Genomic DNA, 25,108 nt, shown 5'->3' on the forward strand with positions numbered 1-25,108 from the left:
CCATGCGTCGCACTGCAACGCGTTGTGAGCTTGTAGATCTGCGTGTAGAGCTTGTAGATCTGCGTGTGTAAAATTACTTATACTGGATCTCTTGTCCACTAGTCCCTTCCTAACATTTTAGTCTAGTTTTTATTTGTTGACAAAATTGTCAGTAGGCCTATATTTAGTCATAGTTTTAGTCATCATAGCTTAGCTTTTATTTAGTTTCCATTTAGTTTGCGTCAGTGAAAAAGTCGCCGAACATTTTTCATCTTAGATTTAGTCGACGAAATCAACACTGCTGTCGACCACCATATGGGTTGCCGGTTGGCCCACCTGAGTAGCCATCAGCTGAGTGAAGCTGAAAGTGAACCCCCCCCCCCCCCCCCCCCACCGGATCAATACAGGTCTATATACTGTACGTCATGTGTGCTAGCTGGCACGGGACCAAAACACACACAGGGAACACTGGGTACCTTAGAGGTCTAGGTCAACAAACATGTTATCTGCATGTTCACATGTTCACACATCTTCACGTGTTCTCGTTCAATTCTGACCATTTCTGTGATACAATATGGCTTTCAAAAACATCGTCCTCGATGTTAATGCCATTATTTAAAACGTTCACCAAGTGGGACCAAGTGGGCACTTCTGTAACAGCCCAAATCAAATTGCTTTTATGCAATCTGAACAAGCGTAGGAATTCAAATTCAAAGGATTCAAATCAGATTTTTATTATTATTATTATTATATTATTATTATGCTGTTCAGACTGCAAAAACTATATGCGACTCCGATAGGCCACAAATCAGATTTAGGCTGGATTTGGACTGCCGGTCACTGAGGTTTTTTTTGTAGATTGAGGTCCCAGAGATACCAAAACATTTTATAAAAAGTATGTCTTTGGCCTAATGCACATCAACCGGTTTAAGTCTGTGGCCTAATGCATATCAAACGGTTTAAGTCTGTGGCCTAATGCATATCAACTGGTTTAAGTCTGTGGCCTAATGCACATCAACCGGTTTAAGTCTGTGGCCTAATGCATATCAACCGGTTTAAGTCTGTGGCCTAATGCATATCAACTGGTTTAAGTCTGTGGCCTAATGCATATCAACCGGTTTAAGTCTGTGACCTAATGCATATCAACCGGTTTAAGTCTGTGGCCTAATGCATATCATCCGGTCGAGGATCACTGGAAGGATTGATCGGTCATTCACAGAGTCCTGCTGCCTGTGACCAATAATGACTTCCCGATCCCTCTACCATTTCACAATCTGTTCAAAATGTACAGCAGAAGAGGACCACAACCAATCAGGAAGTGGAGCAAGCATACCCCTGAATAATGTCCAGCCCTGGTCCTCCCCCTTTTGCTCTGTAAAGTACAGTATAGCATATAGAGCTCATTCCCTGTCTGAGACCCACCGGGAGCATAGCACCAAACAAAGTGATCGTCATTCAGAAGACATCTAAAAACATCTCTAAATACGTCCCACATTTGCAGACAAAGGGCGTCCACCAACCTGTGGTGTAGATCTGCCTCTTTTTAGCAGCTTCTTGGTCCTCCTGTGCTTCACCTCCGAGGTGTTTGAATGGTTCAAAGGGATTAGTGCTGCTGCGAGACTCACACACCATGATGGCTCTGATCCAAACCCTGCTGTTGTGTTGCCTGCTGCTCACTTCTCACCTGAATCAGGCCAGGAAAATCAAGGAGAATGGAACAGGTGAGCTATTTGTTACATTAAAAAGAAGAAGAAAAAAAAAACATCACAAAAAAGCAAATTAATAAGGGGGAAGTGGGCAAAACACATTCACATACAGGCTTGGTGGACTTTAGAAATGGTGGAGTTTAGAAACAGGATGGTAGATTTAAATATGTGGATATTGAAGGCTAACCCATGATAACTTATACTTGACATACAGTATGTACAGTATGTGAATTTAGTCATTCTGAATATAAACATGTAGGCCTACTCAAAGCCTGCATTGTATCATTATTAAACTTTGCGTTGTTTAATAAATATTGGCTAACTTAAGCCAGGTACATTCCAACATGTTAGTGAAGTTAATTAGCACGCATGGATTCAGCTTTAATAAAAGACATTTAATAGTATTGGTTTATGACTTGTCTAAAACATATAAAGGGTTTGGAATGACTATACTGAATGTGCTAATATTGTATTAACATACCATACATATTGGTTTATTTTATTTATTAACTACAATAAGTTCCCGACTGTACCTTACAAGGTGTTGTTGTGACAAAGTGGAGTTGGAAGAGACTTCAAATCAATTTCATTTCATTTCATTATTTACACTGTGACAAAGAGGTAGGCCTATAGTTTATGTTTTCACCGAAACAACTCAAATGTTGCAATAAAAACACCTTTATAAATTGTGTTAACAGAAAAATATAATATAACTAGTGTGGGATCTCAGAACCACACGTACACACACACACACATCTCAGAACCATACAGGACACACACACACACGTACACACACACACGTACACACACACACACACACACACACACACACACACACACACACACACACACACACACACACACACACACACACACACACACACACACACACACACACACACACACACACACACACACACACACACACAGTTGGATTCACATACATACTTAGGCAGCAGCACTCCCAACTGACACACACACAGGACATACAGTACAGCACATAGGCGCACCAGCTCATAGGGTCACGTGCACGCACACGCACGGCACCCACACACTCCCAGCCATACACTGATAGTAGAGTTAAGCCAGATGCATAGGTTGAAGGGGATCTTCATCTTCCTTCCCTGAACATATACAAAGTTATTCACTTAACATATACAATGTACTCATCCGCATATTTCACACACATTTCACACGCACGTCACAAGCACGCGAATACCACTATAGACCTTTCCTAATATGTACAACTTTGGGTCAATGCAGACTGTTGATTGGAGGGTATCTTGTTTGAACGCACACACCACTGGGGTACATACACACACTGGGGATATGTGCACATACATTTACAGCAATGTATTAACCCAGTATAAAGTGACAGACAAAGGAAATAACCGCACCCTTTTTCCCCTGATCCTTTCTCCTGTAACACCCTGACCCTAATATCCTCTTACCCTCTCCCTATTCCTACATTTATTCAATTATACAATAAATGTACCTATGTTAAGCTTGGACCTTGTGTCGGACTATATTGAGTATCCCAGTTCATTCCGGCTGTACATTTCCTGTCATTTCCCTGGACACGACACTAGAGAAGTGTGCTCCTCGGAGCACAGGTCTCCGCCAGGCCAGGTTGCCTACCCAGGGCCCGCAAACTTTGGAAGGCAGTCATAGCCAATTAGCCCTTCACTAAGTCCCTCCCCAACCCATCCTTGTCCAATAGGCACGTTAGCAGCGAAGAAAGCTTGACCTGCATAGCAACCGTTGGATTGACATTGGACAATCACTTTTTGGGGTGGGATTTAGTGAAGGGCTAATTGGAATTGGGTCTGAATCCAGGGGGAAAATATGTTGATTGAATGAGCTATAGTTCAAACTATAGTGGGCTGTTGTAGTGCCACCATGAGGTGATTTGAAAGATTGGGGGTGCATGGAGGTTTTTCATTTCAGTGGGATTAACGTGCATGCAAATTTTCACTGCAATTGCAGTTTCGGAAGCCAATCTTACCCAATCAGGAAGGAATATGAAAAATCGGACAGATACTTCTTGATCACATGACTACAGAGATACTAATGTGCACTGATTTGCGTGATGTTTGGATAAAATCTGTAGGATTCATATAAAAAATCACACCCATGTGAAGTGAGGGGCGCTCTTATTTATCATCGTACATCATCATCATACATCATCTCATTCTGGCCAATCAGAATTTGCGTCCTCACTCACCTTCATGTTCATGTTACGCAATGTTTCTGTTTCCACAAACACTCAAAATTGTCCATTCATTGTCAATGGCATTTAATGTTTGTGTTAGGACAAAGTTTGTGTTTGCAGTGCACACACTAAAAGCTGGACATAGGAGGGGCTATGAAGCAAATATGTATTACAAAAGTATGAAAATGGGGTGCGTATCTTTGTTCCGACGTACTAACTAGTCCGACATGCAATAGTCCGACACCCTATACCCCAAACCCTCCACCCTATACCCCAAACCCTAACCTAACCTTAACCGCACGCGGAAACCACGGGTGAGTCTTAACCAACCACACATGTCGGGAGCCACAGGTGAGTCTTAACCAACCACACATGTCAGGAGCCACGGGTGAGTCTTAACCAACCACACATGTCGGGAGCCACGGGTGAGTCTTAACCAACCACACATGTCGGGAGCCACGGGTGAGTCTTAACCAACCACACATGTCGGGAGCCACGGGTGAGTCTTAACCAACCACACATGTCAGGAGCCACGGGTGAGTCTTAACCAACCACACATGTCGGGAGCCACGGGTGAGTCTTAACCAACCACACATGTCAGGAGCCACGGGTGAGTCTTAACCAGCATCACATGTCGGGAGCCACGGGTGAGTCTTAACCAACCACACATGTCGGGAGCCACGGGTGAGTCTTAACCAACCACACATGTCGGGAGCCACGGGTGAGTCTTAACCAACCACACATGTCAGGAGCCACGGGTGAGTCTTAACCAACCACACATGTCGGGAGCCACGGGTGAGTCTTAACCAACCACACATGTCAGGAGCCACGGGTGAGTCTTAACCAGCCTCACATGTCGGGAGCCACGGGTGAGTCTTAACCAGCCTCACACGTCGGGAGCCACGGGTGAGTCTTAACCAACCACACATGTCGGGAGCCACGGGTGAGTCTTCTTAACCGGCCACGGCATAATTTATGTGTCTTAACCGGCCACGGACTGTTGCATGTCGTCGGACTGTTAGTACATCGGGCCAATGTATGCGCGGGGCAGATGTTTCCTGCTCTGGCCTCCAGGGACTGTGCATGCCTATACAGTACAGTACAAACGCTGATCGCTCCAACGGTGCTGGGGATTAGCTGCTGACACAGACAGACAGACAGACAGACAGACAGACAGACAGACAGACAGACAGACAGACAGACAGACAGACAGACAGACAGACACTACGGGATATAAATAAAATGAACACTAGCTTTTTTGTAGCTTTAATAATTCACCAGGCTCAAAGTAAATACACCCTTTCACCTGAATAATGGCTGAACAGAGACTGGTATAATCTCCTTCTGTTTGTACATCACCAACGTATATAGGGGACACGGAGCCCAGGGAGGATTACGTAGCCAACTCCTTCTTCAGACTGTATTCGGAAGGAGATCTTTTGGAGGACACCTGCGAGCTGAAGGCCTTCAGAAGGCTCAACACTCTGGCCTCCTGCGGCTTCAACAGCAGCAACCCCCTGGTCATCATCACCCATGGGTGGTCGGTAAGAACCTCCTGACTCGTCTTCAACGACTGGCACATTATAGCATGTGTACTGTACATGGACCATACTCATTCACAGCCTGCAGGGCTCACCAAAGTCTATCTGTTCTGTACACAAATGGAAAAGACTTGGCCTTGTCCGTGTGGCAAATTTTAGATTTTCTGTTTTACACACCATTATAATGTTATTATTTTGATCATAACACCCTGAATGTTAAGTTCATGTTGTTATTAGAGAAAGTAAAAGATGAGTGTTATTTTTTTCCCCATTTGCTGCTTTCTTTCATTTTAGGGATTTTAGCTGTTTTTGACAGGGGGCGGGGGCATTCGAGCATAGGGATAAATATGTATTTTTTTACAACATTTTATAGCGATTTATTTTATTATTATTATTATTATTTATTATTATTATTTATTATTACCCCTGTTAGTCGATTACATGTCATGCTGTTTTAGTGGACAAAATCTACAGTTGATTTAGTTGACTAAAATGTATTTTGGCGGGCCTTGATGCCGTGGTAATGACTGATTTTACACTTGCTGAAAATAGCAGATATACAAGCGACGTGTTGTGGGCTTGTAGATCTGCTATTTCAGATCTGCTATATAATTGTAAAATGTATGAATACTGGATCTCTTGTCCACTAGTCCCTTCCTAGCATTTTAGTCTAGTTTTAATTTGTTGACGAAATTGTCAGTATATTTAGTCTTAGTTTTAGTCATCATAGCTTAGTTTTCATTTAGTTTCCATGTAATTTTCGTCAGTGAAAAAAGGTAGTCGACGAACATTTAGTTAGTTTTAGTCGACGGAAACAACACTGGTGTGAAGTTGAACGCAAGTCATAAGAAAAGGGAATAATCCCTATAATAATCTTTTCTTGTCGTCTCTAAGTTGAACGGCGTGATGGAGAGCTGGGTGATGCGCCTGGCCACCGCCCTGAAGACGTCCCTGGGGGACGTGAACGTGGTCATCAACGACTGGCTCACGCTGTCCCATCACCACTACCCCGTGGCCGCCAAGAACACCCGCGTCGTTGGACAGGACATCGCCCACTTCCTAAGAACCATCGAGGTCTGTGAGATGTATTGTTGTTGCGACCGCAGGTCGCATATACTGTGAAAACCTGCATCTCCCGTCCGTCAGTTAGTTAATCACCCCACACCTCCATATATGGTCACGCCTCGTGACATCACGCCTCCATATACGGTCACGCCTCGTGACATCACGCCTCCATATATGGTCACACCTCGTGAAGATCCCGACACTGACCTCATCTAAACCCTGGATAGCCATACATGGAGAAGACTGGATCATCACCTAGCCAGCAATCATCACCGGCCAATGGCGGCCATGCAACTCATTACATTAGACCTCAAACCTCCATATATGGAGCTGACCTGTTCTGACATTCCATATGTTGATCTGACCTCATCAAACCCTGTACAAGACACGCTCCATATATGGCTAGTACAGAATTCATTCCATATGTTGATCTGACCCCCCCCCCCCCCCATTCCAAAGCGCCAGCGTCACCCAGGCGCATGCGTGCACGTGTGTATACGTACGTCTGTAATCATGTAACTCAAGAACCGTTCGCCCCACCGACTTCCACCACAGGTTCCACACCACCACAGGGAGTGCAGTGCCCAGCCTTGAGTCGGTCAGATACACGGTTGTCCAGAACCGCCACAAAAGGCTCTGGTCAGGCTCCGACAGCTAGTGGACCTAATGAGGGGGCTCTATTTTCGTCCCATGCTAAACCCCTTATCCCTAAACTTTGCCTTATTTTACTATTTTGAAAAACGTTTTTGAATAGTTCAACTAGCCGATCTACATCAACATGAAACTGTCCCATAGTCTGGTGGAATACATTCAGCCTCAGTAAAATCAACTTTGAGGCTTTATTTCAACCGTGTTCTGAAGTTCTGTTCATAGAAACAGTACTGTATAAGAAACACCACCACTACTTAATATAAACACAAAATACACCTTATGTAATACAGAGGCACAACTGTTCGTGTGTTGTACCGTATACGTGATTTTGGTTCAGTTTTAATTGTGCTACTTTAATTGCGTCTTTATTTAATATTTTGTTCAGATTATAGTCGTCATAAGTATAAAGTTGATGAATATGAATTATGAATGTATTTGTTAAAATGTGTCTCTGTGTCGGACCCCAAGAAGATTAGCTATAGCTTTTGTGGCAGAAGCTAACGGGGATCCTAATAAACAATAAAGTAAAGATGTCTCCTGTATTGTATGCTCCTCACAGGAGCTCTACCAGTTCCCAGCTAAAAAGGTTCATCTAATCGGCTACAGCCTTGGAGCTCACATATCTGGATTTGCTGGAAGTCTGGGAGGCTCGCGGAAGATCGGACGCATTACTGGTGAGGATGCTCTCAACCTGAGTAGAGAAACATTACTGGTGAGGATGCTCTCAGCCTGAGTAGAGAAACATTACTGGTGAGGATGCTCTCAGCCTGAGTAAAGAGACATTACTGGTGAGGATGTTCTCAACCTGAGTAGAGAGACATTACTGGTGAGGATGCTCTCAACCTGAGTAGAGAAACATTACTGGTGAGGATGCTCTCAACCTGAGTAGAGAGACATTACTGGTGAGGATGCTCTCAGCCTGAGTAGAGAAACATTACTGGTGAGGATGCTCTCAACCTGAGTAGAGAGACATTACTGGTGAGGATGCTCTCAACCTGAGTAGACAGACATTACTGGTGAGGATGCTCTCAGCCTGAGTAAATAGACATTACTGGTGAGGATGCTCTCAACCTGAGTAAAGAAACATTACTGGTGAGGATGCTCTCAACCTGAGTAGAGAAACATTACTGGTGAGGATGCTCTCAACCTGAGTAAAGAAACATTACTGGTGAGGATGCTTTCAACCTGAGTAGAGAAACATTACTGGTGAGGATGCTCTCAACCTGAGTAGAGAAACATTACTGGTGAGGATGCTCTCAACCTGAGTAAAGAGACATTACTGGTGAGGATGCTTTCAACCTGAGTAGAGAAACATTACTGGTGAGGATGCTCTCAACATGAGTAGAGAAACATTACTGGTGATGATGCTCTCAACCTGAGTAAAGAGACATTACTGGTGAGGATGCTCTCAACCTGAGTAAAGAGACATTACTGGTGAGGATGCTCTCAACCTGAGTAAAGAGACATTACTGGTGAGGATGCTCTCAGCCTGAGTAAAGAGACATTACTGGTGAGGATGCTCTCAGCCTGAGTAAAGAGACATTACTGGTGAGGATGCTCTCAGCCTGAGTAAAGAGACATTACTGGTGAGGATGCTCTCAGCCTGAGTAAAGAGACATTACTGGTGAGGATGCTCTCAACCTGAGTAGAGAAACATTACTGGTGAGGATGCTCTCAGCGGTGGTGGAAAAAGTACTCAATTGTTTTACATAAGTAAAAGTACCAATACTGCAATTTAGAACTACTTTGTTACAAGTAAAAGTACGGAATTGAAAATGTACTTGAGTATAAGTACAAAAGTATCGGCATCAAAATGTACTTAAAGTACTCATATTGCAGAATGTCCAATTTCACAAGTTCAAAATGTGTGATTCAAAGATGTATGATGAAACAAGATATCATGCGTCACATTCTGTGCCAATCAAATCATCACAAATATCATTCCAATGGCAATCACTTTTGGCGTCTTCACTTTTTGGCCCTCACTTTTATCCTGCAATATGTACTTTGCTCAGCCAATCAAATCATCGTGTTTGTGTTCACAGAAACGGACAAATCTGGGCATATCTGGTTATTTTATATAATTGGTCAGCTTTGTCAATATAATCAGAATCAGAAGTCCTTTATTTGTTTGTTTGTATGTATGTGTTTGTGCAAGGAATTTGCCACTTGTTTGTATCATGTAGGCCTACATGTGACAGTTTTTACGTCATACAGTATGTGCCTGAAATATGACGTAAATTTGTGGCAACACAAACATTAAATGCCGTCGACAATGAAAGGAAAATGTACGTCATATGTAGACGAGCAAATCGGCTACAAATCACATAAATTCAGTTGTCATAGACTGTCAAAAGATGATTTAAAAGATAATAACATAAATTGACAAATTAATTCATGAAGAAGTATATTGGATGATGTACGAAGACAAGAGCGCCCCTCCCCTCACTTCACACGGGTGTGATTTTTATATCGTGTCTTCTATATATATTATCTTTCCAGGCTTGGACCCGGCGGGGCCTCTGTTCGAGGGCATGTCCTCCGCGGACAGGCTGTCCCCGGACGACGCCCACTTTGTGGACGCCATCCACACGTTCACCAAGGAGAGCATGGGCCTGAGCGTGGGCATCAAGCAGCCCGTGGGCCACTACGACTTCTACCCCAACGGAGGAGACTTCCAGCCGGGCTGCGACCTCCGCATCAACCTGTACGACCACATCAGCGAGTATGGCCTCCTGGGTATGGTGACAAACACAGGTTAGAATATATCGTTGCTGCCGCGGGAAGGAAAACCACCTAACTCCATTTTTGAGATTTTAGATTTTCTTTTTTTTGTGCATAAATCAGTGCTATTGAGCACTCTATGTCTGTGTGTTGGTTTAAGAAAAACATTTAACCAATGCAAAGTAGGTAAAAAGCTTTGAAAAACCTTAACTCCATTGGACCCTCAAATTGTTTGCTAAAGCAACTAACTCCACCACCTCTCTCCCTCTCATGGAAGTCATTGACAATGTATAAAGTCACGACACCAACTTTGATGAGGCAGTATTGCTTTGTTTTCAAAATATACGGTTTTCTTCATTTCCTGAAATATGAAGTTAGGTGGTTTCTTCCAAACAGCAGAGATATACACCCGACTGTCTCAATGTCAGGTCTGAGTGGGGGGCCCACCGGGGGTCCCAAATGGACCCTTTTAAAGGAGTATACAGTTCACCCAAAGAATGACTTATTGTCTGTCAATTAGACCCCTGTGAAGCCTTGAAGCTTACTCCTATTGAGTCTCTTACTGAAAGATGACCCTGTTGTTTTTGGCAGCAAATTTCTATTTTAGTTTTAGTCATAGCCTCTTGAATAGTTTATTTAGTTTTTGTCATATTTTAGTCCTCCTGGAATGTTTTAGTGTTAGTCTAGTTTCAGTCTAAGATTTTAGTCTACTAAATCCACAGTTGTTTTAATTCGACTAAAATGAAATTTGGCGGGCCTTGATGCCGTCGTAATGACTGTTTTTACAGTGCGACGCATAAGCTTGTAGATCTGCTATTTTCAGCATGCAACCAAGTGCAAAATGACTAGTCCCTTTCTAACATCTTAGTCTAGTTTATATTGGTCAACGATATTGTCAGTATATTTTGTCTTAGTTTTAGTCACCATAGCTTAGTTTTCATTTAGTTTCCATTTAGTTTCCGTCAGTGGAAAAAGGTAGTCGATTCGTCTTAGTTTTAGTCGACAATAACAACACTGGTAGGAATGCGACAAAACTAGGATGCACCGATGTACTGTATACCGGCCACATATCGTATCGGCCAATATTGTGCCCTTATCGGTCAATATCGGTATCGGCAAATACAACTGACATTAACCGATACCGGCACATTTTGCGTTCGCTATATGTGTTTGTATGTTGGTTATCTGCAGCCTACCAGGCTGTAGATTCTGAACATTTATTTATTTGTATAGAGGATGTATTTGTTTCCCTGGCACAAAAGGGGGAAATAAAAACAACAAAAACTAAATAGACATATTTCGGTGTCAGTATCGGCTAAATTGTTATTTTAAACATGGGTATCGGCCAAGGATTTCCATATGGGTGCGTCGCTATAGACAAAACAAACAATGTCCATGCATTCAAGGCTTAATTGATAGAGAACAAGTCATCTTGGGGTGAACTATTCCTTCAAGGGTCTATAACTCTGAAAGGGTACAAATGGAACCATTTGTTGTATCTTTGGGAACCCCGGTCTATGCACGGTGGTGGTCCTGGACCTGACATTGAGAAACACTGGGGGTAGAATTAAATCCAGAATGTCAATTAAATTCAACTCAGGGGTGTATGTCTTTTGTTAAAATTTTAAGTAGATCTGTATTCTGATCATTCCTAACTTTTGCATAAATCAGTGCTATTGAACACCCTTTACGTCTGTGTGTTGTTTTGAAAATATTTAACCAATGGAAAGTAGTAAAAAAAAGCAGCAGCAGTTTAACTCCACCACCTCTCCGACTCTCATGCAAGTAATTGACAATATAAAGTCACAACACCTATACTTTGATGAGGCAGTATTGCTTTGTTTTCAAAATATAAGGTTTTCTTAATTTCCTGAAAAACTTATATTTACATACAGTATAATATGTGACCAAATTTGACTGAGGGACTGCCATTGGATATTTTTGAATTTTCATGTCATATGAAAGCAGGGAATCATAGCTTCAAATTGACATATTGGTTGTTCAGTTTGACCCACCAGGCTTATAGAGTAAGAAGAAAACAGCGAGTTGAGAAAACACGCTTGAAAGGTTCACTTCTGTGGTCTCAGAGTAAAAGCGGTCATGTTTTCCCAGCACCCCAGAGCTCTTATTTTGAAGGAATCTCGGGAATGATTGTGTTAAGCATATTTACATGTCAGCTCTGACACTTATTTCAGACATGTTCTAGTATGTGAAGAGTCTGCCTGTGATATTAACTCATTTTGGAGTAAAAAAAAAGAAAAAGTTTTTCTCCTCTGGTGAAAAGCTGGAATTTGCGCGATGGCAGGCTCTCAGTCAAATCTGGTCACATATAAGAAAATGCGTGGGGATACCAACATGAGAGATAACTCGTACACGATACAAGATATTAAAACAAGTCAAATTGGAAGTGATGAAACGACAGACAAAATCGGAGCCGATAAAGGTAAATTATCCTTGCGGGGTGATGCATTTTCTGTTATTGATAGATACCGGTAGTCTAAACACAATTTTCTTTTAACAAGATCACATCACTTTAATGTAAACTTTAAGAACAGATTCTTATTTACAATAATGAACCCGGCCGGCAAGAAGATCGAGGCATCATCATCATCGGCTATAATTCAATTCCCCAAAGTCTTAAAGATAAGTATACCTCGGTCATCTAAAGCGCTGCATCTCATTTAAAAACCAACTGCGCTGAAGCAGATGAGAGCATCTGTCACGGTGTGGGAGTTAATTAATGAAGAGAGAGAGCGTGGCCGTCCATCAAAGACTCTGCCTGGAGGCACAGAGGATCCCTCCAGACTCCTCTAGTCTCCACCGTCCATCACACATCATAATAACATGCTTTCAGGACACGCTGACTGATCAGCTTTATTACAGGGGTCACGGTGTCAATCCACCAATACTATGTCTAAAGAAATACAACCCCACAGCATGATCAGTGTACTAGTCTCTACGCCAAATAAATACAACCCCACAGCATGATCAGTGTACTAGTCTCTACGCCAAATAAATACAACCCCACAGCATGATCAGTGTACTAGTCTCTACGCCAAATAAATACAACCCCACAGCATGATCAGTGTACTAGTCTCTACGCCAAAGAAATACAACCCCACAGCATGATCAGTGTACTAGTCTCTACGCCAAAGAAATAAAACCTCACAGCATGATCAGTGTACTAGTCTCTACGCCAAAGAAATAAAACCCCACAGCATGATCAGTGTACTAGTCTCTACGCCAAAGAAATACAACCCCACAGCATGATCAGTGTACTAGTCTCTACGCCAAAGAAATAAAACCTCACAGCATGATCAGTGTACTAGTCTCTACGCCAAAGAAATAAAACCCCACAGCATGATCAGTGTACTACTAGTCTCTACGCCAAAGAAATACAACCCCACAGCATGATCAGTGTACTACTAGTCTCTACGCCAAAGGAATAAAATAGTCGACTAAAATCTTATGATATTTAGTCGACTAAAACTAGACTAAACATTCCAGGTGACTAAAATGTGACTAAAACTAAATGATGTTTAATTCCAAAGACTATGACCTAAAAGTAAAATAGAAATTTGCTGCCAAAAACAACACTTCTTTGTATGTTAAAAAAAAACATAAATGAACATGAACCCTAGCATCCCTATTCTGAGGAGAACTTTAGCCAAAGAATAGCCGATCTACAAGCTCACAACACTTGAGGCGTTGTGAGCTTGTTGATTGGCTATTTTCAGCAAAAAAAGGTTTGGTGTAGAGAGGGAAAAAAAGAGAAGACCAAGTGGTGAAAGTTACTATTAGTTTAAGACTTTAAGTGGTTAATAAATGTCTGAAAATACACATTAACATGATTCCAACATACACCTACAACAAAGTTTAATATGCAACATAATTTCATACAATATGTATTGGGGAGTCCCTGCTTCATCTCTCTCTCAGCAAAGGGGTCCCCTTTGGGGTGAAAAGCATTTTGACAATCATCTGCAGTAACATTACGTGACACACATTGTTAATCTCCAGTTCTGTTTCCTAAGAGTTTCTTGCTGGTTTTCTCGTCTCTCTCTAGGTTTTGAACAGACGGTGAAGTGTGCTCACGAGAGGTCGGTGCACCTGTTCATCGACTCCCTGCTGAACAAGGACAAGCAGAGCACGGCCTACAGGTGCAGCAGCAACAATGCCTTCGAGAGAGGCAGCTGTCTGGACTGCCGGAAGAACCGCTGCAACACGCTAGGCTACGACATCAAGGTGGTCCGCAGCGGACGCGCAGGGGGCAGCAAGAAGCTCTACCTCAAGACCCGCTCCCGGATGCCCTACAAACGTATGTTAAAGATGGAGTGCCACAATTTTTGTATTTTTCCAGTGTCTATGAGTATGAGGTGACAGTACCTCATTAGACACCCTGGAGTCGTTTGTATGTGCAATGATGTCTTCCCTTTGTATTTAGGGTTTCTTCCCGGAGGCTGAACCCTTGACAGTCAAACATGCCAATGAAAAAAACAGTAATATAGTGACATCAGATTATCAGCCCCTCCCCTCATACAACTACAGCTGTGGGTGCGGCTTCAGTTCAGGTGGATCACCACCCATCACCACCCACCAGGCAAACCAGGCATACTTAATGAACTGGTGGGGGTGCGCACATAAAAACAACATTTTAACAAATACTGTACACTTTTTTGAAAAAAATCTTCCTCCTTATATAACAATAAGACCTGATGATCATGTTTTAGGGTGGGAAAAAATCATGGCACTCCATCTTTAGTCCTTTTTTTAAGTTTGATTATTATTAAGTAATATCTTAAACATTCAAAATCCAGATCTCATCCACTTGGATAGGGATTAAAAGTTTTTGATCTCTTAGGTCAAGATGAGTGGAAATACTCACGTAGTATTTTATGTGTCTTTACATTAGGCACCAGCTCAGTGGCCTTGTGGTTAGAGTGTCCGCCCTGAGACTGGGAGGTTGGGGTTCATACCAAAGACCCTAAAAAGGGGACACAGTGCCTCCCTGCCTCCTCAGCGTCAAGGGTTGGATTGGGGGTAAGTCCCTGCAACATACTAGCGTCATGTCCAGAGGGTGTACTTGTACATCAAGCTGCCTCACGCTACAGAAACAGGAGATAGGCTCCTGCACTATGGGCCTCATGGCTCGGCAAGGCTATTTACTTTACATTAGGCAGATGAAATCTCAGAGAGATTCTATTGATGTAGCACTGCACAGTAAAAGGTCTTCTCTTGTGTCCTTTGTGTGCAACACAGTGTACCACTACCAGTTCAGGGTCCAGTTTGTCAACCCCATCCAAGTGGTGCACCCTTCACTCACCATCTCTCTCACTGGAACCACGGAGGAGAGCCAGGACCTCCCCATCACATTGTGAGTTTAGCACCAGTGCTGTTTTATGGCAGCACATTTTGATTTGATGTTTTAGTCATATAGTCTCTTCAATAGTTTGCATTTAGTTTCAGTCACATTTTAGTCACCTGGAATGTTTTTGTGTTATAGTTTTAGTCGACTAAATATCATAGGATTTTAGTCGACTAAATCTACAGTTGATTTAGTCGACTAAAATGTATTTTGGCGGGCCTTGATGCCGTCGTAATAACTGTTTTTACACTTGCTGAAAATAGCCAGCCAGCCAGCCAGCCAGCCAGACAGACAGACAGACACAAAGCTGTGCATATAGGCCACTCAAAAAATAGCAAACGTAGCAGATCCTACGCTTTAATATAAGCTTGAAATGCGGCATGAAGTAGATCTGCTATACTGTTGATGCTGTCGTGTGATGCTGTAGTATGATAGGGCGTTAATTTATGAGAAATGAAAGATACGAGATTTATGCCTGAGAGCAACGATACAACATTGCACTGTAACACAGGTATTACATAAGAATGCAGCGTTTGTTGTTGTTGTTGCTCCCGTGGTGAGTTTGTGCTGAGCCCTTTCATTCATACATGCAATATTCACAGCTTTATACTCTCAACTCCTGTGATATTCACAGCTTTATACTCTCACTTCCTGTGAGAAAGAAATGCTTCAGAAAAAGCTCCGACGCGTGGAGAGAAACAGTGGTGGAAAGTAACTTACTTATAACCCATTTAGGAGGCGTCGAAATTTAAAAAATGTCTTCTAAATCCTGCCAGTTTTCTGAAATACCTCATGTTTCTATATCAGTGGTGCTCAATATTTCATGTCAAGGACCCCAAAAACAATATGTAATTGGCCACCGACCCCCATCTGAAAATATGTTGTTCCAGGGACCTCCCCCAGAAGCAAAGATTTGAGTTAAAATGTTCACTCTGTAATAATATATATCCAAAGATTTGAGGCACATTTTCACGATTTTTCAAAAATAGCAGACCAAACAAGTTCATAGCGCGGCACTCGGTGCCGCGCTATGAACCTATGAACTTATAATGACAGCTTATGCACCGTTAACCCGGTCGATGCCAAACTTTGCACACACACTCCCTGGATGCCAACGATGAACCTCTGCCCCACATTTTCCAGAACGGCCTGTTATAGCGCCACCATGAGGCAGCTTTTCACATTTTTTACCTAAAACTGCACCGATCTGCGTGAAACGTTGCATGCACACTCCCTAGAGGCCAAGGACAAACCTTTGACCTGCATTTTCCGCATCTGCCTTTTATAGCGCCACCAGGAGGCCAACTTTTGTAAAACACATTTTTTTATATTACTCCTCCAGATTCTGTCCAAAAATCTCACAAATCGTTACACAGTATCTCTATGGTCATGTGCTCAAGTCGGATCTGTCTGATATTTCATATTCCATCCTAATTGGCTATAATTGGCTTTCACAGTTTGCAAGATTGCCCCGTTTTGAACAAAAGCCTCAAATCATGAACGCAGCATGCAATTTACGTGAAATCTTTCACACATTTTCTTACTAGGCTGAGGAATATATCCCACCCTTTTCACATTGGCCTGTTATAGCGCCACCAACAGGTTGATTTTTGCAAAACACATTTTTGGAACAAAATGCCTCAAATCATCCAATTGCCATCAAAGGCGTATGAAGAAATGGCAATCGGTACACATGATCTCTGTAGTCATGTGATCAAGACGAGTCTGTTGGATTTCTCAGATTGTACACTGATTGGCTAAGATTGCCTTCCAAAGTTTTCAGGAGTGGCCCGTTTTGTCCTGCTCATCCAGAATTCTATCCTCAGAGATGCTATGAGTGATCTGGCTCTGCATTTCCTCAACAAAATTAAGAAAATTGTTGCAAAAGAAAAAAGAAAAAAAACATCCTCCTAAACATTTTGCCAAACATCACACACACTCCTATCCTCCTGGTGGAGACCTGTGCCCGGAAGGGCACTTTTTCTAGTTTTTATATATTTTGAACTTGTAAAATGAGACATTCTGCATAATGAGTACTTTCTGCTTTTGATAGGCCTACTTTAAGTACATTTTGAAACCAACACTTTTGTACTTTTACTCAAGTACATTTTTAACAGCCGACATTTACTTGTAACGAGGTACTTCTACATTGTGGTACCTTTACTTGAGTAAAACATGCTAGTACTTTTCCCACCGCTGGAGAGAAAGGAGCTCTAGTGGCTGCATGGTGGAAAGGAGATGAAAACAGGGATCAATAATTGATTTGGACGTTGTGCATCAGAACAGGACACGTACTCTTCCCTGCCAGTCGCATTATTATCCTCTGAATTCTTCATATCCTCTCATAGCTCTCCAAAGGCCCTAATAGAGCAAACCAAACAAAACGGCCTCAACGCTAAACCTCAAAACGCAACATTCATACTGCACGTTTTGTCGTGTGCTGCTTCCGGCCTAGTTATTGAACGACACACAAGAGAGAGAGAGAGAGAGAGAGAGAGAGAGAGAGAGTGCCTATATAGCCCCAAAGAGTGGCGAAAAACCTTTTAGCCTTTTAGATTTTCCAACTGACTTCAGTCCATTCGACATTCGACCAGGGTGCAACTTCCGACAAAATCATTGGGAGTGCAAGGCTGTTCGCTCATGCAGCGTTTACCTACAAACTAGTGCTGTAGTCTATGGTTTTTGAGCAGTGCCTACCCACTCCAACTAACAGCTGTGTGTGTCCGTCCGTCCGTCCCTGTATGTCCATTTGAGTACGGACAGTACTCAAACATTACACATTATAAACAGTTTTTTTTGTGTGTGTGTTTTGCTGCTTAGGCTGCTTTGTTTTGAACCCGCTGCTAGCCATGTTGCCCAGGGCTGTGTTTTTTGTTTTACTTCTCATGGGTTGCATGTCCCCTGACAACGGCCAGCAAAGCACTGCTACTCCACTGCTACGTTTGAACATGAATCTTTCTAGTAACATTATGCGTGTTACGTCAGGGCTCCCAGGTACTTTTCTGCAATGTCCACGTAAGCTTGACTGTCTTAAACGTGTTCTCCCGATTGCTCTTATTCTATTGGATATGATGTCTTCTGGATCTCCCCAAGGCCCCTGGGGTAAAATGTCCTCTCACATGTCCTGCTCCAGTTTTACTCCCAGAGTTAAATCAGTATTAAGGAAAACAACAACTAGGCTGCTGATTTTGTTGATGCTGTTTATCTCAGGAAATGTTTCCAAAAATCCTGGTCCTGATCCTCTTTTTGAACCTCTTCCCATTCTGTCTACTCCGCTAGAATTCAGCTGTAGAAATGGCCTAGGCTTCCTCCATTTCAATGCCAGGAGCCTAGTGCCTAAACTTGCCATTTTGAGTACTTGGTTTGAAACGGCTAAACCGGATGTGGTTGCCATCTCAGAAACGTGGCTAAAACCATCCACCACAGATAACGTGGTCCGTATTCCTGGCTACAATCTCTATAGAGTTGACCGGAAAGGCAGATGTGGGGGGGTTGCCCTGTACATTTCTGATAGGTTTCAGGGGTCCGTACTTTACTCAGTATCACTTCCCAGACAATTCGAGTTCTTAGCAGTTCAGATAATGGTGGCAAACTCACCCTTGACCATCATCTGCTGCTACAGACCTCCGTCTGCTTTATCGGAAGCCTTGGGTAATCTAACAGACCTGCTATCCAAGTGTGCTAGCACCGAACTTCTATGTCTCGGCGATATGAACTGGGACTGGGCTAGCGACAAAGCTGCTAGTGTAACAGAGTTTAGTGGGTTCCACTTGCTCCATCAGTAATGACGTTTCTTATTGGTTAGTGGGCGGCGCCTCATTGAATAACACTGGTGTCCACGTTTAGAGTGGTGTCAGTCTAACATGAGACATGCCCATGGTAAGATGTGTTCCTCAGCACACTATATTTTCAACAAGAGTCTGTATGTTTACTGTGATACTGTGATGAATACTAGTTGTTCTAAAAATATGCTCGTGGTCACACTGTTAATTCTGTTATAGACGTGCTGAGGATTGGGTGTGTTACACAGACAGAAACTGACCAGATACGTCTGTGTATTTACCAGGTACATTGTGTTGTTATTTCATTGAAAACTGTGCGGTATGTTTATTGATTTGGTCAGTCTAACATGAGACATGCCCATGACGTGCTGAGGATTGGGTGTGTTACACAGACAGAAACTGACCAGATACGTCTGTGTATTTACCAGATTAAACTGCAGTGTCAACAAAGAGAGAAGTCGTCCGGACATTATTCCACAACACAACGCAGGTCACACGTTACACTAGCTTTAAGCAGCAATGTGACACCCTAAACCTAGTCCAGATCATTCGCTGTCCCACCAGGTACAATCCAGCTACTGGTGGTGACACCTTAATCGACATTATCTTAACAAATGCTGTACATAAATACGTTGCTGTCGGTGTATTTGCAAATGATCTAAGTGACCATTGTGCAATTTCTTGTGTTAGGAGCACTAAGCTACCCAAAGGTAATGGCTTAACTATCCTCCGGCGGTGCCTTAAACACTCGGAACAAGCCTTCCTCCATGACTTGGCATCAGTCGATTGGTTTCGTATCTCCTCAATTCCCACTGTGGATGAGGCTTTTTGTTTTTTTCACGACCATCTTCTCCGGCTGATTAACAAGCATGCACCTCTCAAAAAAATAAGAATCAAGAATAGAGCAAATCCCTGGTTTTCTAGAGAACTAGCTGACTTGTTGCACACTCGAAATAAACAATGGTCACTTGCCAGAAAATCAAAGTCTGCAAATGACTGGCTTTTATTTCGGGTGCTGAGAAACAAATGTAAGGCCCTTATTAGAAAATCCAAATCCGAACACTATCTATCTCTCACCGTAGATACTGCGAGTAACCACTCCAGCTTCTGGAGAGTAGTCAAAACACTTCAGCAGAAAGGTGCTGCTGGCCCCCCGCCAAAAGTTCGGGTTGGAGACTCACTCATTTCTGACAAAAAATCTATGTCAAATGCATTTAACGCTCATTTTAAAAGGGCTGGTCATCTTTTTGACGAGCAAAATGCCAGAGCCCCTCAGCAAGGCGTCCACGAGAATACTGGCTCACCTGTTGATTTTGACTTCTCTCCTATTCTAGTACCAGATGTGTTGCGTGCCCTGTCTACACTTGACCCAAAAAAGTCCTCTGGTCCAGATGGTCTCGACCCTTATTTTCTAAGAATTTCGGCCTTGGTGATTGCACAACCGATCACTGACATTTTAAATCTTTCTTTATCTACTCAGTTTACCAGAAGTGTGGAAACAGGCTCATGTTTCACCACTTCTCATGGCTGGCGACCCCTGTGACGTCAATAATTACAGGCCTATCTCTAATCTCTCAGCCTTGGCTAAGATTCTGGAGGGCCAAGTATCGACTCAGGTTAAACTCTTTCTTGATGCACATAAGATTCTAACCCCAATGCAGTCTGGCTTCAGGGCAAAACATAGTACTGTGACAGCATGCCTCAATGTTATTGATGACATCAGGGATGCCCTGGGTTCCAAATCGTTCTGTGCAGCCTTATTCATTGACCTTAGCAAGGAATTTGACACCGTGGACCACCATGTCTTGCTAAATGTCCTCTCGAATACTGGTTTTCGCCACAATGTGCTAGGCTGGTTCAAAAGCTACTTATTTGCATGCACCTCCTGGTACCACAGCACCTCAAAGGCCCTTAAAACCAGGCTCCAGACCTCCCAAAACAAACTGGTCAGGCTCCTACTTGGCCTCACCCCCCGAACCCACCTCACCCCTGCCCACTTTCACAGACTGGCATGGCTTAGGGTCGGCGACAGAGTACAGCATCTTGCAATGGGTCTGGTCCACAAGATTCGATACTCCACCAAGATACCCATGTACCTGTGTAAATACTTCCTTAATGTTAACGAAGTCCACACCCACAACACCAAAGGGAGTGCAACGAACCATGTTCAACCCAGATTCGGCACAAACAAGGGACTAAATTATTTTCGCTCCTATGCCACCAAAATGTGGAACGCCCTACCAACAGTCATTAAGACATGCAAATCCCTTGACTCCTTCAAAACCGCTCTCAAAGGGCACCTACGGATGGCTGCAATACGAAACTGGCCCCCGTAAAATCTGAATCCCCCCCCACCACTCTGGATGGAGTATCCATCGAATGGGTTGAGTTGTATAATTATCTTGGGATCTGGTTGGACAACAAGTTAAACTTCAAACACCACATTGACGCCTTGGCAAAAAAGCTTAACTTCACGCTGAGTTTCTTCTATAAAATGAAGTCCTGCTTTTCGAATCCTTCTCGCAAAAAGCTGGTTACAGGCCTCTTCCTGTCGCAGCTTGATTATGGCGATAGTGTCTACCGCTTTGCTAGTTCCTCAACTCTGAGCAAACTTGACCCCCTGTTTCATGCTGCATTGAGGTTCATATAACCAATTCCCCCTATAGGACTCATCACTGTACTCTGTACGCCCTAGTGGGTTGGTATTCCTTAACGTCTCGCAGGTTGTTACATTGGTATATTCTCATTTATAAAGCCATTCTTGGTAATCTCCCACGTTACATTGGTTCTAAATTTGAACTTGTCCAAAACTCTCTCAACCTCAGATCAAATGCTTGGTTACGCTATGTCGTGCCCCCAACAAAATCTGAGGCTGGAAAAAAAAGCATTGCTTATTTTGGACCCTGGTCTTGGAATGACCTACAGACCAGACTCAAACTGGCTGCTGTGATTCCCCTAGTGAGCTTTAAAAGGATTGCCATGGGCACACTTCCCATGCACTGCTCCTGCTTTGACGTATAGCAAATGTCTGCTTGTTTTTAGTCTACTAAGCAATGCTTAGTTTTTATTTATTAGTCCTTATTGGTCGCGTTACTAAACGTTCCTGTTCTCCCTTTGAGCTTCTTAGTAGTGGGTACTGTATTTATGAGCATTGTATGTCTGTCCTGTTTTTTTGTTGTGTATTGTTTTGTTACTGGCAGAGCTGTGTCACTTATTTTGCCTCTTGTCTTGGCCAGTTTACACTTGTAAAAGAGACTTCAGTCTCAATGTGGTTTTTACTGGTTAAATAAAGGTTAAATAAAAAAATAAATAAATCAAGTACTGTCGGACTACTCAAGACAGGTGCTTGACCTGGGGTGGCACTGTTGGGCGGCGTGGACATGTGAACCTCGCGTTTGGGGTGCATGCACGCACGCACAAAATAGCAAGCTATACGTCGCGCTGCTACGCGTTGTGAGCTTGTAGACCGGCTATTTTCAGCATGCAACCAAGTGTAAAATGACTTATACTGGATCTCTTGTCCACTAGTCCCTTCCTAACATTTTAGTCTAGTTTTTATTTGTTGACGAAATTATCAATATATTCAGTCTTACTTTTAGTCATCATAGCTTAGTTTCCATTTAGTTCTTGTCAGTGAAAAACACTTTTTGTCATAGTAGCCTATTAATGACATCAACACTGCTGGAAACTAGTAAACCACAGGATGTTTCAACAGTCAGTTTTGGGCTGAGTTGCATGTGGGTGTTTTTTACCAGTAGGCTGTAAACGGTCTGGTATGGAGGTATTATCTTCTGATCTTCACACCTTTAGAAGCTTGCTGTTGGCGTACATTTGACATTAGTCATTACTTTAGACATAGATGCTTCATAAGCCGGCCGGTTGAATTTGGGGCTTTTCAAAATGTCCTTTTGCCAGTTCTGCATCGTTACACTGCATAACGTTTTAGAACTGAGAGACATACAGTGTATTAGCCGATCTACAAGCTCACAAGCTTGGAGATCTGCTATTTTTTAATTACTGTATACATTTGAAAACTTGAAACGAGACATTCTGCATAAAGAGCGCTTTCTACCGTTGGTACTTTAAGTACATTTTGAGGCCAATACTTTTGTATAGGCTACTTTCACTCAAGTACATTTTGAACATCAGGCTTTTACTTGTAACAAAGCACGAGCCCTACATATAATTCTAGGGGTCCTTGACATGAAATAGTTTGAGAACCACTGACATAGAAACATGGGTTTTTCAGAAAACTGTCAGGATTTTAGAAGACATTTTTGTCGAATCGTCCTCAGGTCTAAATGGGTTAAGTAATAAATGTGAGTACTTTTCCCACCACTGAGGTTAAATTGTACTGTGTGTGTTCATTCATTCTCTCTCGGTGTGTGTGTGTCTTCTTGTCGTCAATCAGCATCGAGGAGATTTCGGGTAACAAGACGTACACCTTCCTGATCACGCTGGACACGGACATCGGGAACCTGATGATGCTCAAGTTCAAGTGGGAGGGCCAGGGCATGTTGAAGAGCGTGTGGAGCAGGGTCAACTCCATGAACCCCTGGGGCGGGGCGCGCTCCACGCCACAGCTCACCGTGGGCAAGATCAGCGTCAAGGCAGGCGACACGCAGGAGAGGTGGGTTGGGTTAAACGCCTCCTCCTCCGACCAGGAGTGTTGTTTTTGTCAGCAAAACATTTTGATTTTAGTCATCTTATTCTCTTGAATAGTTTTCATTTTGTCACATTTTAGTCACTTGGAATGTTTTAGTGTTAGTCTACATTTTCATTGACTAAATATCATACGATTTTAGTCGACTAAATCTACAGTTGATTTTAGTCGACTAAAATGTATTTTGTCGGGCCTCGAGCCCGTCGTAATGACTGATTTTACACTTGCTGAAAATAGCAGATCTACAAGCTCACAACATGTCGCAACCAAGTGTAAAATGACTTGTGTCTTTTACAAATACTGGATCTCGTGTCCACTAGTGCCTCAATATATTCATATATTGTCAATATATTTAGTCTTATAGTTTTAGTCATCATAGCTTAGTTTTCATTTAGTTGTAGGTAGTCGACGAACATTTTTTGTCATAGTATTAGTCGTCAAAATCAACACTGGCTCTGACCAACGTCTCTGTTGGGCAGAAACCTCCTATGTCCAACAAAACAAGTTGTAATTTGTATTTGTTTTATTACATTTGTGCTACTCAGCTGGGAGCACGGTGGCGCAGGAAAACAGAGAGCTGCCTTTTCTGTAGCATAGCTAGAAATTTGAAAATCTCAAGCAGCTGCTGTACTGAACATTATTTGCAACGTAATAAAAATATTACATGTGTCTAGATCCAGTTATTACAAGGTATTCATATAAAGCACAGTGTTTTAATATATCATGATATACAAACTAATACAAGTATCACACACACAAGTATCACACCTTGTTTCAAGGATAAGCCTTATACAACAAAGGAAGACTTTTATCGCCATCTACTGGACAAAATGGCTCCTGTTCCAACCCCAGTGTTTAAAACTATGATACATGGGGCTAACTGTAGCCTACTGACAAAACACACTGCCAGGTAGTACTCAGGCTGCAATACATAGAACATGATCATACAACTAACTGACATGATGATTTCTCTATTTCAGAACAAGCTTTTGTGCCATGACAGATGAAGGACAGCACATCGAGGCATCGCAAGAGAAAGTGTTTGTGCGCTGTCAAGAAGACGGCAGAAAAGACAGCCGGAAGCAGCTACTCAGGAGACCGCAAAAGCCAAAGAATCCCCCACCTCAACGATCAAAACAAGCTCCGGCTCAACGGTCAAAACAGGGCCCAACTCAAGGCCCCACACAGACCCCCACTCAACGTCCTACAAATCCCCCAACTCAGGGTCCAACTCAGCCCACAACCCAGGCCCTAAATCAGCATCATAACCATCATCACCACCATCACCCAAAACAGCCCGCACAGACCCCCACTGAAGGCCCCGCACAGACCCCCACTCAAGGCCCCGCACAGACCCCCACTCAACATCCAACAAATCCCCCAACTCAGGGTCCAACTCAGCCCCCAACACAGGCCCTAA

General features: G+C 42.9%; 1 protein-coding gene across 1 annotated transcript; it reads left to right on the forward strand.

Moving 5' to 3' along the window:
* Window positions 1-1,612: 1,612 nt before the first annotated feature.
* Window positions 1,613-25,108, forward strand: lipca (lipase, hepatic a; the record flags this gene model as incomplete). The annotated part of the gene is made up of 10 exons (XM_079496273.1): window positions 1,613-1,700; window positions 5,269-5,441; window positions 6,333-6,512; window positions 7,714-7,828; window positions 9,657-9,893; window positions 13,945-14,196; window positions 15,138-15,252; window positions 23,437-23,655; window positions 24,669-24,842; window positions 24,985-25,108. 10 exons carry the CDS (start codon window positions 1,613-1,615, stop codon window positions 25,106-25,108), a joined length of 1,677 nt encoding a protein of 558 aa, XP_079352399.1.

This window comes from Electrona antarctica (genome assembly GCF_951216825.1).
Source record: "Electrona antarctica genome assembly, chromosome: 3".
NCBI classification, from domain to species: Eukaryota; Metazoa; Chordata; class Actinopteri; order Myctophiformes; family Myctophidae; genus Electrona; species Electrona antarctica.